The sequence below is a fragment of the Camelus dromedarius genome, chromosome 2 (genome assembly GCF_036321535.1).
Source record: "Camelus dromedarius isolate mCamDro1 chromosome 2, mCamDro1.pat, whole genome shotgun sequence".
Classification (NCBI taxonomy): Eukaryota; Metazoa; Chordata; class Mammalia; order Artiodactyla; family Camelidae; genus Camelus; species Camelus dromedarius.
Genome location: NC_087437.1, coordinates 75,986,281 through 76,002,388, shown reverse-complemented (window position 1 = coordinate 76,002,388; position 16,108 = coordinate 75,986,281). Strand labels below are relative to the sequence as shown.

The 16,108-nt window shown below is 39.1% G+C and overlaps 1 protein-coding gene across 10 annotated transcripts in view; it reads left to right on the top strand.

Annotated features, from left to right (window-relative positions):
* BBX (BBX high mobility group box domain containing) overlaps positions 1-16,108 on the top strand; it is a 256,822-nt gene that overhangs the window by 230,253 nt on the left and 10,461 nt on the right. For 8 of the 10 annotated variants that reach the window (XM_031456188.2, XM_010978412.3, XM_064495734.1 and 5 more), the window contains 3 exons: positions 5,216-5,305; positions 6,664-6,723; positions 14,136-14,333. In XM_031456188.2, coding sequence (XP_031312048.1) covers positions 5,216-5,305; positions 6,664-6,723; positions 14,136-14,333 — 348 coding nt within the window. The remainder of the gene's footprint in view (positions 1-5,215; positions 5,306-6,663; positions 6,724-14,135; positions 14,334-16,108) is intronic. The other 2 variants (XM_031456214.2, XM_031456220.2) reach the window with 2 other exon arrangements.

Genomic DNA, 16,108 nt, shown 5'->3' with positions numbered 1-16,108 from the left:
GTCATTTACTTAGATTTGGTTTATAGTTATAGTTTGGGGATGGCCAGGAGCAAGGAAGTTTAAAGATGTAAGTTTATAGGAGCTCTTCTGTGTACTAAACCACTCATGTTCTTTTTTCATATTAATGTTGACAAGCTCTATATTTAGCTTTGTCCTTAAATTGTACTTTTTAGATTTCTCTAGTTTGATTGGACCTGAAAATATGTATTCTTTTCTTCTTTCTTAACATCAAACATCATTCCATACATCAAATCAATTTGCTTCTGTGAACCACCTCCTTATTCCATTGTTCTTATACACAGTGATGAATACAGAAATCATTCTCCCTATGAGCCAATACCTTACTGTTATTAAATTCTTTCCCTGTGCGTAAATCCTTAGGGTCCGTATGGTCCTGAGAAGTCTCAGGTTTGTTTTTCTGCTTTCTTCTCCTTCTGTTTTCCGTGATTACCCATGTATGTGTCATTCAGGTTCACCAGCCTGCAGTTTCCTAGGTTGTATAAAATACATATGAGTGATTGCAAATGAACCATAGAGGATACCTTTAATATTAGTGTAGTATATGTACTTGATATACTTGCTTTTTGTTTGTTAAATTTATTTTCTTGCCCTTCTTGGTTGCTCCCTGCCCTTCTCCCCCCAAAAAACAAAAAACAAATAAGAAGCATTTTCTGTTTCCATTTCAAACCACCAGCAGCTAATTCAGAAGTATTTGCTACTGGTTATTTAGAAGGATGGCTTGGTGTAGTCATCATAAAACACTTGCACACCTTTATGTTATTAGTAATAACAACAACAGCTGTCACTTCTTAAGCTCTTTGTTGGTGCCATCCAGTGTTTTAGAAGCTTTATTTGTTCATGCAACAATATTATTGAGAACTAGTCATGTGTTAAACACCATTCTAGATATGTAAAATATATCTGTGAATGAAAACAGAGAACCCTGCTTCGATGGAGGTTACATTATAGTGGGAATGCTGGACTATAAGCAAGCCTTAAACAATAAGAAAAGTATATAATATGTTAGAAGGTGAGCAGTAATATAGAAAAAAGAATAGGTTTGATAGAACAACTAGGCAGAAGATCAACAAGGAAGGAGAAGACTTGAACACTGGGCAATAACTAGATGTAGCAGACATTTATAGAACATTCAAATATGTGGATATTAAACAATATACTCTAAATAACCAGTAAATCAAAGAAGTCAATAGGGAAATATGAAAATACTTTGAGATAAATAAAATGAAAACGGAGAGAAATAAAATGAAAACACAGCATACCAAAATTTATAGGATACAACTAAAGCGTTGCTTAGAGGAAAGTTTACCGATATAAATGCATATGTTATGAAAGAAGAAAGATCTCAAATCCATAACCTAAGCTGTCTTGAGATACTGTCAGAAAAAGAACAAACTAAACCTAAAGGGAGTAGAAGAAAGAAAATAATAAAGATTAGAGAGGAAATTAATGAAATGAAAATAATTAAAGAATAGGAAGACAATAGAGAAAATCATTGAAACCAAAAGCTAATTCTTTGAAAAGAACAGTAAGTTTGAGAAGTGTTTAGCTAAACTGATCAGGAAAAAAAGAAGACTCAAATTATTAGAATCAGAAATGAAATAGGGGCCATTACTACTGACCTTACAAAAGTGGAAGGGATTATCAAGGAATATTATGAACAATAATATTATGAACAATTATATGCCAATAGATAAGATAACCTACATGAAATGGACAATTACTAGAAAGGCACAGACTGCTGAAATTGACTTAAGGGGAAATTGACAATCTGAATAGACCTATAACTAGTATACGGATTGAATTTAGTAATCAAAAAAGTGCCCTCCCCCCAAAAAAGTCGAAGGCCCAGATGACTTCACCACTGAATTCTACCAAACATGTAAAGAAGAATTAATACAAGTTTTTCATATGCTTGTCTGTAAAATTAGAAGATGAAGGAACACTTTCCAACTCATTCTATAAGGTCAGTATTACCCTAATGTCAAAACACCTGACAAGAAAGAAAAACTGCAGATCACCGTCTCTTACAGCTTTGGGCACAAAAAGCCTTAACGAAATGCTAACAAATTGAATCCATACAAGAATTACATACCATGGCCAGCTGGGATTTTACCCAGAAATGCAAGGTTGGTTTAACATCCAGAAATCAATTAACATAATATTGCATATCAAAAGAACAACAGCGAAGAAAAATCCACAAGTTCATCTCAGTGGATATAGAAAAAGCATTTGATACATTCAACACCCTTTCATATAACACCCAGCAAACTCAGAATAGAAGGGAACTTCCTGAGCCTGATAAAGGACATCTACAAAAAAACTTAGGCTTAAAGGTAAAGGATTGGTTGCTTTCCCCCTAAGGTGGAGAGCAAAACAAGGATGTCCACTTCCACCATTTCTATTCGGCAGTGTAGTGGAGGTTCTAGCCAAGAAAAAGAAACAAAAGGCATCCAGATTGTGGAAAGGAAAAAGTATTACTATCTTGACTCTCAGCTGACATGATCTTTTGTATAGGAAAATAAGGAATCCACTAGAAAACTGTTATTGCTGATAAATGAGTTCAGCAGGGTTTCAATGTGCAAGATCATTATACAAAATTCAGTTGTATTTCTATGTGCTTGAAATGAGTGATCTGAAAATGAAATCAGGAAAACAATTCCATTTACAATAGCATCAAAAAGAATAAAGTACTTGGGAATAAATTCCACAAAATAAGTGCAACACACTGAAAGCTACAAAACATTATTGAAAGAAAGATGATTGAAATAAATGGGAAAATATCCCATGTTCATGGATCAGAAGACTTAGTACTGTTATGATGGAAACACTCCCTCAAACTGATCTACAGATTCAACCCAATCCTTATTAGAATCTTAGCTTGCTTCTTTGTAGATACTGACAAGTGATCATAAAATTAATGTGGAATTGAGAGAGATTCAGAATAGCCAAAATGGTCTTCTCAGTTTCAAAACTGGCTACAAAAAATAGTAGTTAAGACAGCATAGTCCTGCCATAAACATAGACATATAGAGGTCGATAGAATAGAACTGATGGTCCAGAAATAAACCTACACATCATTGGTAAATAGATTTTTCAGTGAGGATGCCAAGACTAGTCACTTGGAAAAGAATAGTCTTTTCAAAAATTGGTGCTGGGACAGCTGGATGTCTGCATGCAAAAAAAAAAAAAAAAAGAAGTTGGACCCTTACTTACCTCACACAGTGTACAAAAATTAACTCAAAATGGATCAAAGACCTAAATGTAAGAGCTAAAATTATGTAAGTTTTTCAGAGAAAACACAGACATCAATCTTAATGACCTCAGATTTGGCAATGGATCCTTTGACAGGACACCAAAAGCCCAAGCAAAAAAAGGCAAAATGATAAGTTGGACTATATCAAAATGTTAAACTTTTGTTCTTCAAAGGACACTAGTAAGAAAGTAAAGAAATGTCCCATAGAATGGGAGAAAATATTGGCAAATCACATATCTGACAGAAGGGACTTTTATCTAGAATATGTAAAGAACTCTTGCAACTCAACAAGAAGAAAAGACAACTCAAAAAGCACTTGAAAACATGCTTGGCATTATTAGTCATCAGGGAAATGGCTACCAGAACCACAATAAGAAAGTTATTCATCCGCTGATGAATAAGAAAGTTTTGCCTCCTCGTGATGGCTGTAGTCAAGAAGATAGTAAGTTTGGTTGAGGATGTTAAGCAGTATGGCAGTTCCTCAAAAGGTTAAACAGACTTACTATTATGATGCAGCAATTCCACTCCTAGGTAGATGTCCAAGAGAAATGAATACACGTATCCGCACAGAAGCCTGTACGTGAATGTTCATAACAGGATTATTCATGACAGGCAAGAGGTGGAAACAAATGTCCATCCGCTGATGAATGGATAAACAGATATGGTGTATTCATACAATGGACTATTATTTGACCTTAAAGAGGAGTGAAATACTGATACATGCTACAACATGAAGGAACCTTGCAAATGTTACACCCAGTGAAAGAATCCAGAAACCATAGACCATATTATATGATTCCATTTATATGAAATGTAAATCCTATTCTGTGATTCCATTTGTAGGAAAATTTCCGGGATAAGTAAATCTATGGAGACTGAAAGTAGATAGTGATTGTTCAGGGGTAGAGAGACTACAGATAAGGGAGCAGTCACAGCAAAAGGACATGAGATTTATTTTTGAGGTGGTGAAAATGTTCTGAAAGTGATGGTGGTTGCCAGTATTGGTGAATATAAAAACTACTGAATTGTATACTTTAGACAGGAGCACAGATAGTTTGCCTCTGGCAGGAAGGCAGGGCACGTGGGCGCAGATGCAGGTAGCTGGGGAGATGCAGCAGGGCAGTTTGCAGAGCTTCTGACCTTGTGAGTCCTCATTTCACCCCCGTGAGTTAGGCACTATTATTACCCACATTTACAGATGAGGAAACAGAAGTTACGTAAAATGTCAGTTTCACGGAGGAATATCAGCAAAGTGTAGAAAGCAACCTACTTTTGGAAAGTCAGTGCTATTGTTGGCATTTCTGATGGGTAACTGAAAAATCCCAGTTTTCTTTATCTGGGAAAACTAAGACACAGTCTGAGATCTCCCTATTTCCCGATCCCTGCTTCCCCTCCCCCTCAAACAGTTTCAGCAAATATTTTTCTATTTTTAAACACGTTTTTCTTCCTAGAATGTCCTCAGAAAAAGCTAGAAAGCTATCTAATGCCATCGGGCCAACCTGATCTTTGTCCTCAAAGTGCTGTCCTTGTGAAAAATCAGTTTCTTAGGAGAGAGGAAATACCCATGCCATCTTTGTAATATTCAGGAATCTAAAGTAAAATCTCTTCTTTATTACAGACTACATCTGCTCTGCTGTTACTGGTTGTGGTCTGTCTCTAGTCACTGAATCTGCAGTTTCTGCTGAGTGAGTCTCAGCCCTAATGGAGGCTTCTGCCCAATACATTTCTAAGGAAAATCTCACTGGGTTTTCAATAAGTCCAGGGAAGGGCACTTAAGCATAAATTAGATGAAAAAAAAAAAAAAGATGCAAGATGACATTTCTTGTGACTCAGTTTGCTTATTCCACAGGTTGGGAGAGGGTGTAATTGTTTAGAAATACACAGTATTGTTTTATGAAGCATTGTGAATTTTAAATATATTTATATTAATATTGTCTGTAGGTCCTTTCCAGTCTCAGAAAAAGAACTTATTCCACAAAATTGTCAGCAAATATAAGCACAAAAAGGAGAAGCCTAATGTTCCGGAAAAAGGTATTGGTGCCTTCCATCCTCCATTAAGGTTTCTCGGCCACCTCCATTGTGAATCCATCTTTGAGTGATGCTTCACTGCACCGCCTTTGCCTCTGCCTCCCCTCTGCTTGCTTCAGTGTCATCGGCTCCTGACACAGGCACATTCAATATTTCTAGACTCTGCAGCTAAATGCAAAGAGAGGTCTCCTTCTCTTGGATTCCTAATCAAATCCTGTGTTTGTCTCTTTTCAGAGTTCCACATGAATCCTGAAATTGCTTTTTTTTTTTTTGTCTGTATTTGGCACATTTTGTTATTTAGTCTTCTTAAGCTCTTCTCTGCTTATTTTCTTCAACTATTCTTGATTTTTTTCACGTTTGGCAGCCTTCATACCAGGACCACAGTTTCCTACCTCTTGAAATCGTATCATTTTCATATTCATGTGATAGTCCCCCAGTTTCTGTACTTTCTCTGACACCCGAGGATTCTTGTCAAGAAGGATTCCATTCCCACGTCGTAACCTCTTTTTTCTATCTATATACTTCGTTTGCTAGACTCGTCCCACCTCCTTCATTCACATAACTGTTATTTCCAGAGGGCACTAGAGACATATGCACTCGACCCTCCCTTTACTCTGAGCATCTGTCTCGTTGTTACGATCTAGATGGCCCTTGAACCTCTTCAGGGCTCATCTGAAGATTTCTCTCTTCTCACAGTTCAGGACTCCCAATCTTCTTTCACACAGAAGAAAGAATCCATCTGGTTGAATACAGCCACATGTCCTGGAAGTCAGGCTTTCTCTGGCATCTCTCTGCATGTTAGTGTCATGACTGCCATGAACCTATTCATTCGATGCCCATTTGCATCCTACTTGCATGGCCAGATGTGGAGCCTTCCGTATCTCTGGAATGAGGCTTAAACTGCAGCTGTCTTCTGTGTGTAGACATACGTGCCTGCGTGGTCTTTTGTGTAACATTTTACTTAATTTGGGTTTTATATTCACCCCCACTTTGGCCTCTTAGTTTTGTTTTGTGTGTTAATATTTTTTCCCTGCTTCCAGTGGAGAGGTATCACTCTAGGTAAAATGTCAGGTTTCATCGTTACCTTTTAACCAATCCTCAGAGTATCTTGATTAAAGTCCTAGAAATTATCCAGCAACATATTTTATGAAAGGCAAAATTGTTTAATGCATCTCCTATATAACCTAATTATTTTAGTTGGCAAATGCAGTTTTGAGAATTAAATAGTTGAGGTAAAATTCTGCTTCATTTGTCTGATAATGCTTGTTATTTAAGTCGTTTCGCGTGTTGTCTTATTTTTATAGTGTATGTGTCTGTACTAGGGGTAGAGGCTCACTTTCCTTTTCTGTCATTGTTTTTAGGAAGTGGGGATAAATGGTCAAACAAGCAACTCTTCTTGGATGCCATTCACCCTGCAGAAGGTAAAAGAAGCAACATTTATTGTATCATTTCAGGTGGTCTGTGCTGGAAATAGCATAATTTTTGTAGGTTTAAAAGGGCATAATTCATACAGGCTCGACCAACAACATTAGACCTGAGTGTTCATAATTGGGTTATTTTTAATTTTCAAATCACAACTGGTAGATTTTTGACCCTACTTACGGTCAGGCTGTGGGTCATGTGGCGTTTACTCTATCAAAGAGGGATTCGTAACCTTTGAACCACAATAACCAGAAATTGGAGGTTTGTATAACTAAAAATACTTAGCGTTGCAGCTGACGTTGCGTGGGGAGTCACATCGTGCAGCACAGGGCGCTTCCTGGCTGGCTGGACCTGGGCGCCCTGCGGACGTGGTTCCCGACCTGAACTTCCTTCCTGGCTCCCCTCCCAGTACCTCTAGCTGATCGAATGGCATGCCCCAGAGGCTTATGGGTAATAACCAAAGAGAAGTCCCACGTTGAGTAGTATAAGGTTATAGGTCCCAGGTGCAGATTTTATTTCAAAATTTCCCACAGTCATGTTTATTTGTGACTATCTAATTCCTCTTAAAAGTTGAACCCTTAGGTGAATGCTAATTGTGTGGTGGGTAAGGGGCCATCCTTTCATTCTTCTCATTGATCCCCTTTTTTTCCTATTTAGATATTTTAAAGAGCTGAACATTTTTGTAGTGCTCACGGAGGAGTCACTTCCTTTGAGAACTAGGAGGGATCTCACAGATCATCCTTTGATTCACTTATGGCCAAGGGGAACTTAATGAACAAGTCCATGTCTTTTGATTCCCAAATACACTCTCATTCCTTTATTAAAAGGAGAAAAAATTAAAATGGACGTGTAGCCTTGAGTCACTTATCAAAAATACTCATGTTTTAAAGATAATTGTTAAAAGTATTCAAACTCAAGTTCATTTTGTTGCTCGGTAGGCACGGCTCACATGCGCTATGTCTGCTTTTATGTCGTTTGGCTTTTACGGAAAACGCCAGCAGTACATCTCTTTTCTCACCTGTTACTTCACATTCACAACCTCTGTGGAGTATCATTTCTGCACTTTGCTGACAAAACAAGATATGCTGCTCTCAGCATTAGATCCTAGCATCCCCAATTTGACATACATTCACTCTTGTATATTTTAAAAGTACGTTCTGCACAGAGTTGATAAATGTAGGGCTGTGATGAACTATCAGAGGAGTCTAGAGGAGGCATTTAAGACCTCATTACTCTTTTCTTGAAATGGTACTGTTCTAAATATTTTGTTTTTTAAACAATGAAAACCCTACCTCATATAAAAAGAGAAATCATAGCACGTGCAGGGTGGTGGAAAGAGTGAAATAGATAGGAATTAGGAGACCTGGTACTAGTCTCAGATCTGCTACTAATTAGCGGTTTTTAATTCACAAGCTCTTTACCTCGCTAGGATTCACTCTCCATATTTGTACTCTGTTGTAAGGTATGTGTGCTTTGAGGGGGGTGGATGATAAAGCATAGTAACACATGAATTATAAATATCCCCTCTAACACTGAATGATTTCATTACTGTGATACCTTGAGTGGGTGGTGTGATGCTGAAAATACGATATTCTGAAGCCCTAATTTTCTGTCCTTTGCAGGGCAGAAAAGCAAGTCAATTTTGATTCTTCTAGGCAGTCTCAAGGGCTTAGTTGAAAATATTTATTATTGTTATTATTTAATTATATTTATTATTTATTATTCGTGTTTATGGAACAAAACTTTGGAGAACATGCATTGAAAATTGCATGTCCTTTAGTGTAGAGTGCAAATTCATTTTACGTGGCCAGGGAAAAAGGAATCAGTTTGAGCACTGGAAATTAACCAGTAATTTAAAGTGACCATTTTTGTTATTTATTTCCATACCATCCCCTACATTTACTGATTCAGTTGGTGGCTGTGCTTTGTGAATTATCTAGGCCCTTTACTGCATCATCCTCTCTCGCCTATGGCTGTATCACTGCTTGTTAAAACTTTACCTGGGAGGTTATAAATATACAAGAACAGAAAAATGGAACCATAATCTGGATAATTTTAGCTCTTGTAAGCCACCCTGGGCAAAAGGTTCATTAGTAGGTGTTTGTAGCTGACGTCTATTAAATGAAATGTTGATTCAACTGGGGCTATGCAGCTGTTAGCTGCTCCTGACTTCTGTTGAAGTAGATGACTTAAAGTTCACTGGCCTTTCTTTACACCACCCTGAGTATAGCTGGCTTTCAATTCCCCCCCCCCCCCCAAATATCAGGAATCTTCAGGTTCTTAGTAATCACAGCTGAGGTTTAAATGCTAAGCTTATAATGTGTTTTAAGGATTTATTTCCCCCATACTTTTAAAATTCAAAATCAAAGCCATTTCTTAAAACTTTTGAGGATCATAAAAAAAGATTGCCTGTAGACTATAGACTAGAATTCAAGGTAAAGTTTTCAGATAAACCAAGATAACCTACCTCTACCACTGTGTTTATCTTTCTACCAAGTTATGATGTCATATGTTCATGCTTAAGCTAGAGGTTTCTAACTGTAATAATATTGATGGTGATGATTAATACTTAATACTGCTTTATGTTTCCAGAGAGCTTTCACGTATTCTTTTTGTAAAAACTAATCTTGACAGCAACGCCAGTAGATTTAGGGAGGGCTTATTAACCCCAAATACATGATAAGGACTTGAAGCCTAACCAGCATTAGCAGGAAGGGAGGAAACCAGCGCTAAAGCACACTGGCCACTACCGCGGATTTTTCAGGTGTATCTGGATAGCCCTTATTTATTGAAACTATAAATGCTATCTCACAAGAAGAAAAACAAAAACAAACAAACAAAAAACCTCAGACTAGGTATATCCATAAGACTAGTTTCTTTGCAAATAGATAAATCTAATTACAGGGGAGAAAAAAATCTGGCTTATAGTTAGATTTTGAAACATGATCCACATATTTAGTCTAACTTGATCTCTTTTCTCAAGTTCAAAGTAGTCGCTTTATAACTTCAGCAGAGTCCCCCAGGATCTTAGATAAGGCTCATTCATTTGATTCCTGTGTTCCATTCAGCATCTGACTGCATCTTCAGCTCATGAGAGACCAACCCATGGCAGTGAGATTCCAGATTTGGCTATAATAATTTCAGTGCAAGTTTGACTCCCCTAATTGGCATGTGAATTCATGACTCTGGAGCTCTCTAGTGGCCTCCTGGGGTACAAGACAAGCTCAGTGCTGTTTTCCCAAAAAACTTACTCTACATTTTGGGAGCAGAGTTTGGAAAACAAGACAGCCTCTTATTACCACATTCCTAATGTTGCTCCAGGAGTGAGCTCCCATTATCACCCTCAGATGATACACTCCAAATGTGTTATGATTATTGTGGAGTGTAAAAACCAGCCCTGTGGACTTGTTTTGTGGTGTTTGGGTAGGTTTGTGTGTTCAATTACAAGCCTAAAGAGAAATGACTAATTTGTTTTCAGAGGACAAAAAGCCTTCCTTTTCTCACATTTCCGTTAGTTTGGCAGGGAGAGAAAAAAACGGAACTGCCTTGCTATCCTGGTATATAACTTTGGGCTGTTTCCCTCTTAGCTTTTTCTGTCTCCTGTTCCTCACCACTGTTGACCTGAAACTAACAGCCTGCCAGTTATTTCTCCAGCAAAGATGGGTTTATTCAGGATCAGCAGAGAATTTAAATTTGGGGTCTGTAATCATGGTGAGCCACATGCAAGTCCCCACACATCCAGGGAAGGAGACACTTTTAGGGAAAAAAGAAATTGTGAGGGCTTTAGTAAACCAGGTCCACGGCTTTTCATTGGCTGAGTCCTTGCCAGGAAAAGAGAGAGGAGTCTTTCTGCTTCCTGTTGAGCTCCGCTATCATCACAGGGCGTGAGAGCTCCCCCTTCGGTCTCTTGACTCTGTTTAATTGAGGTTTCTGTTTATTAATTTTTCATACCACTAAGCTTTTGTTTGCTTTGCTGATGTTGCTGGACCCAGATCTACTGTTTTGTCCTAGACAACTGTAGTTAACCCTTCAGCAAAGCAGGATTAAGGGTACACTCTCTCCCTCCAGCCCCTCAGTTAAAAATTCACGTGTAACTTCACAGCTGGCCCTCCAGGCCCTCAACATCAGCAGTTCTGCGTCCACGGGTTCAACCAACTGTGGATTGTGTCATACTATAGTAACACATTTATTGAAAAAGATCCACTCATAAGTAGACCCGCTCAGTTCAAACTTGTGTTGTTCGAGAGTCAACTGTAGTGACTTAACCCTAACTGCCTTTCCCAGTTCTTCTGTCCTAGAAGAGGCTTCTCCCTGAGCACTGACCCTGAAGGCTGTCATTGGTGTAGGCCACCAGACAAGACAGGATGTTCTGGGGGTCACCCCTGGGTCAGAGCATTCTAGCCTCTCTTCTAAACTCTAGCAAGATCACATTACATACCTTTTTCAAATGTGGATCATCTGCAGGCCCCCTGATTACTTCTTGATCTGACTGTAGGTTTAGAGAAGATGACATCTGGAGACATGACATTGCCTCATTTTCAGTGATTTATGAGAACTTCCAGTGTATTCTCCTTTTTTGCCTCTTTTACTTGTCTGCAACCTGACTCACTCCTTTACTGTCTCCCAGCACGCTAACCTCTGGGACTTGATGATCACTGGTAATCCATTGGCCAGTCTGCCTTTGACCCCCTGGTTCCTTGTCTGCTGGTTTCTAAGCTTCCTGTAGTCCCGGTCTGCCTTCAGGCCTGAACTACACCTCCCATTCGCAGTCCCTTTGCAGCCAGCCCTTGGCTTCTTTTGCCTGAAATACACAGGAAATTCGTCTGAAACACGTGGGAAAAAGAGTAGATACTGAAAAGAAATGAAATCATCTGTAGGCTCATCAAAAACAAAAAACTAACAGCCCTAGTCAAGGGGGTACTCTTCTACAGCCTTGAGACTGGAGCTGGCTGCAGAAAGCACTGGCCAGGACCCTGATTCTAGCCTATGTGGCAAAACAAAAAGAATTTTAGGGCTGGATGGCCCCTTTAGAGCTAATCTAGTCCAGCTTCCATCTTTACATGAAGAAACTGAGACTCCTGGTCCCACAGTTAGTAGATTAAAAAGCCAAGCGTAGAATCCAAGTCTCTCCTTGACTCTATTATTTCCATTACTGCTTAGTCTTGGTGTAGAAATCAGGTCATCTTTCCCAGTTCTCTTGGCCCTCTTCTGATGTCTGTGCCTTTTCTTTGACTTTTCCTTCACCTGTTTGGTTCTTTCTTTCTGTAAGCAGTTCTGATGTAACGCACCCTTCACCTTTGGTGTACCCTGCAAGGATTTTACTGGGAAGCGGAAGGAAAAGAGGGAAGAAGTTAGTTCTTGTAGAAGATCCATTGATAATGCAGTGATCGTACTGGAGAAATCACAAGGTTCCCCCTATAATCAGAAGGATCAACTGATGGATCTGGATAAGAAACTAGAAATTTTGAAGCTTGTGAATACCCAATAGAGATTATTTAGTGCTTATTGCAAACTCAGATTTTGACTTCTTTATGTGGGAGGCTTTGAATTTCAGGGCTAATGCAGAGTCATTAAACTCCTTTGGAGTGTTTCTAAACAAATTATCTTATTTTTCTGGTAGCATTTATTGAAGTTTAAATTGAAAAAAAATTAAAATACATTTATACTACCACTGGCTTATGGTAAGCTAACTATCAAAGTATAAATGTGCTAAGACTGTTTGACTGGGGTGTAGATCTACAATTTAAAAGGAGCCTTTTTCCTCATTTTTGATTATTTGCTTGAGAAGGTGTTTGGGAGCATTATCAAATAAGTTTTTTTTTTCCCCCAAAGAACTATTATCTTAAACCTCTCTACACACAGCCATCTGTTACACAGTAATATGATAAGGCCAAGCCACAAATCATGATATGATTTCTGCTTCAAATTCTTTCTCTTGATGTAAGTGATATTATCTCCCACTTGTTTGGGAACGGGAAGCCCAGAATCAAACTCTTAAGGGCAAAAAATCTTACTAATTCATAGCCTCCTTTCTGAAGGATGTACCTAAACCCATTAGGGAGCTAGTTTAAATTTTTAAATGAAACCTATGCAAGTGTTTATACCAGTAAGTGCATTTTTTTTTCACACCCTTGGTTATTTTTGCTCTGTTCTTTTCCTCTTCTTTTAGCTTTTCTTGTCTTCCTACATTACATATATTGTCTTACTTCCAATGTCTACCTTCATATCCACCTTCTGATAAGCACCTCTAGGTATCCTCCTGGTACAGTTTGCACAGAATTTGTCATATCAGACTTTGATTTCCTGAACCACACTCCCCTTTTCTCTATCAAAAACAATTTCTCTGGCTGTCTTAAGAGATTGGATAATCAAAAAAATGGAAAGATGTCTCTTTTCCCTACCCAAAAGCCATTAGGTCACTGGAATAAAAGCAGTCCCAATCAGGAAACTTGACTACAAGTATATACTCTTAAATGCTTAATCTATATATTTCTGCATATTCTTATCTTAAGAGGGAAGAGAGGGAGGGGCAAACTCGTAAGGAAATGAGTGTGTATGAAGAGACGCAGCATTCCTGACTCGTTTGAACCGGGAGCAAAGTCTTTGGTGGCAAGTGTATCCCTTACTCTTGACACAGTGACTAACAGGATACAATCCTGTGCTATTCAGTGGTTTGCTGGTATTACCATTAGAATTAGAGTACCTAAAACTAACCTTTCCAGGAGCCCTGCCCTACTGATATGTGGTACTTCATTAAATTATCTCTTAAAGCACATTCACCTGCTCCTAGAATTCAGCTGATGGTAGAGTCATTATATACTGGTTTCACCAGTGTTTGCCAGGTCCTTACTGAGGAGTCAGTATGCAGAAGAGGCCAGGCCTCCCCAATGGCTTCTTTTCTCATCAGTCCAACCTGGAAGTTGAAAGCAAATGTCCCAATGATAACTGTAAATTTAAGAAGCACGTACTTAATCTCAGTGGCCTCAGAGGAAGAGAACCTTCTTTCATCATCCTCTCCAGACTAGCTGGTCAAAAGGATCTCAGACTGAGACCCCGACCACAGGCAGAAATTGTGGTCTCTTGGGACACAATTTATTCAGATTTGCATACACTATCCTCTCTACCAACTTGCAAGATTACAAATACTTTGAAAATGTTACTCCAGTGGCCTCTTGGTTCAGTATTCTGTTGAAAGAGAGGGCATCATAATCCTCTGTATTTAATTTATCAAAGTAAATGTAAATAGATATATTTGTTTAAAATTATGGGCAATATTTTACTTCTTTTTTTTCCATCAATACTTTGAAAACTCTTAAATGTAATTTAGATGGGTCAGACATTTAAAATGTTTCCTTCCAAGAGCAATGTTGGTGCCTTGTGTTAACTATATATATGGTTTGTCCTATTTCAGCCATATTTTCAGAAGACAAAAACACCACAGAGCCTGCTTATAAGGTTAAAAATGCCCCATCCATTTACAACACTCCAGAGCCAACAACAATGCAAGAACCCTTGGTGGGCAGCCAAAAGAGAAAAGCAAGGAAAACCAAGATCACACACCTTGTCAGGACAGCAGATGGCCGGGTATCACCAGCAGGAGGTACTTTGGGTAAGATGAGGGCACAGTAGACAGGTTACCAGAGCAAGCAGCTGGCCATAAGTGACTGTGAGCCACCTGTGGGTCCTCACTGAAAAATGCGTCCGTTCTGTGGGTTTGGTCACAGTAACGTTGTCTCTCTCTGGGTCTCCTCAAGAATTGGTTTTCTACAGACTCCTCAGTGTACATGTTTTAGTCTGTATTTTAAAATCATAACTCTTTTTCCCAAGAGCATATCTGGAATTCCTGGAAAGGAAAGGAAAATTTTAAGGCTCTCAGCAACTCCTTCCCTTGCTCCGCATGCACAAAAACAGTCTTGATTTAATAAATTTCCAAAGATCCGAGACTAAAAAGTACTGACGAATTTGTCTTTCTCCATGGCTCACTGTTCAGGTCGCCACAAGCCAGATCATCTGGTATTCAAACCAGTGAATTGACCTGAGGAAGCGCCCCGCACTTCCTGTTGTGCTGATTCAGACCACGGAGGGTGCCTGAGGGTGCTTCTGGATTTCTTAGTTCTCTGGGCTAATCCTTAACCAAACATTACCTTACAGTGAATGTCTCCATTTCCATTTGTGGCCTGTGGTCTGTTTGCTGTTCTGGGGCCTTCTGTGGAACGGCCTGCGTGGCCCTGGTTAAGGAGTGGTGTCAGAGAGTGACACCGGGCACCCCCCGCTCCAGTATTATGGTGCTGCACCAATGGCATTAGTGGTCCTAGCTGTTTCCTTTCTGCCTTTCAGCACCTCCAGCATCTCATTCTATCTGCCCTGAAGGAAGTATTCCTTCCCCTCAGCCTAATCTGGTTTCCAGAAAAAGGTCAAATGTCCATAATGACTTTTATAAATAGGGAAAAAAAGTGTGTAAGTGAATGATTTTTGAGAGTGATATTTATAAATATCTGATTTAGGTTAATCTCATTATTCCTAGAGACTCATTGTATACTGAGAGAGAAGTCAATTAGTGAATTCTGGGCACTTGTGTTTTGCATATGGAGATTGTTAGAACCTCAAAGCATATTAAATACCCCCCGTTTTGCCCTGTCACGTAAGAGGTGAAGCTCAAAGAGTTAGTTAGAATCTTGTTTTATAAAGCAGCAGCCTACTAAGTGGGATGAGGACCGGAATCTAGTTTTCCTGATGTTCAGTCCAGCAGACTCTTGTCTCCTTCCCTTTCCACTTGGGATTCTGTTGTGACTTTCATATTATGTAAATTGTTGTAGCCTCATGTTTGCTTGTAGGAGTGGAAGATTTTCGAAAACATTTCCTTTTATGTTGAAAAGCACGTAGCATTTTCATGCTCTGTGTGACATTTACAGCATTTTATCAATTTCCGTGGTTAAAATGTTTTTAAAACCATGGTAAAGATCTCTCCTCCTCCTCCTCTGTAACAGCTGCATGATAAAGAAGGTGTACTCAGGTGTACTCATTTCCAACAGATGTATTGGCATTACATTTCAGCCACCTCTTCAAAAATACCAGAGAGCCCTTGTCTTCCTTTCAGTGGGTCTTCAGAACAAAAATAACAGTTTAGGATCTCACTGGGATAGATAAGCTCCTTGGGATTTGTGTAGGCCATCCTAGTGTGGGTAACACAGCGTACCAAATGTCCCAGGTGCCATGGTGGGACATGCGGCGGCTTTGTCAGAAGAGTTTGGTCAGTTGAGTTTTTAAGGGCCCTTGTACAGCATCCACAGGCCCCTCTGCAGAAGTCCCTGGGGTTTTATTTTGTCCAAGGCCCGTTTTTCCCTCTCACTCCAACACCGACCTACTCTGACCTTGGATGAAACA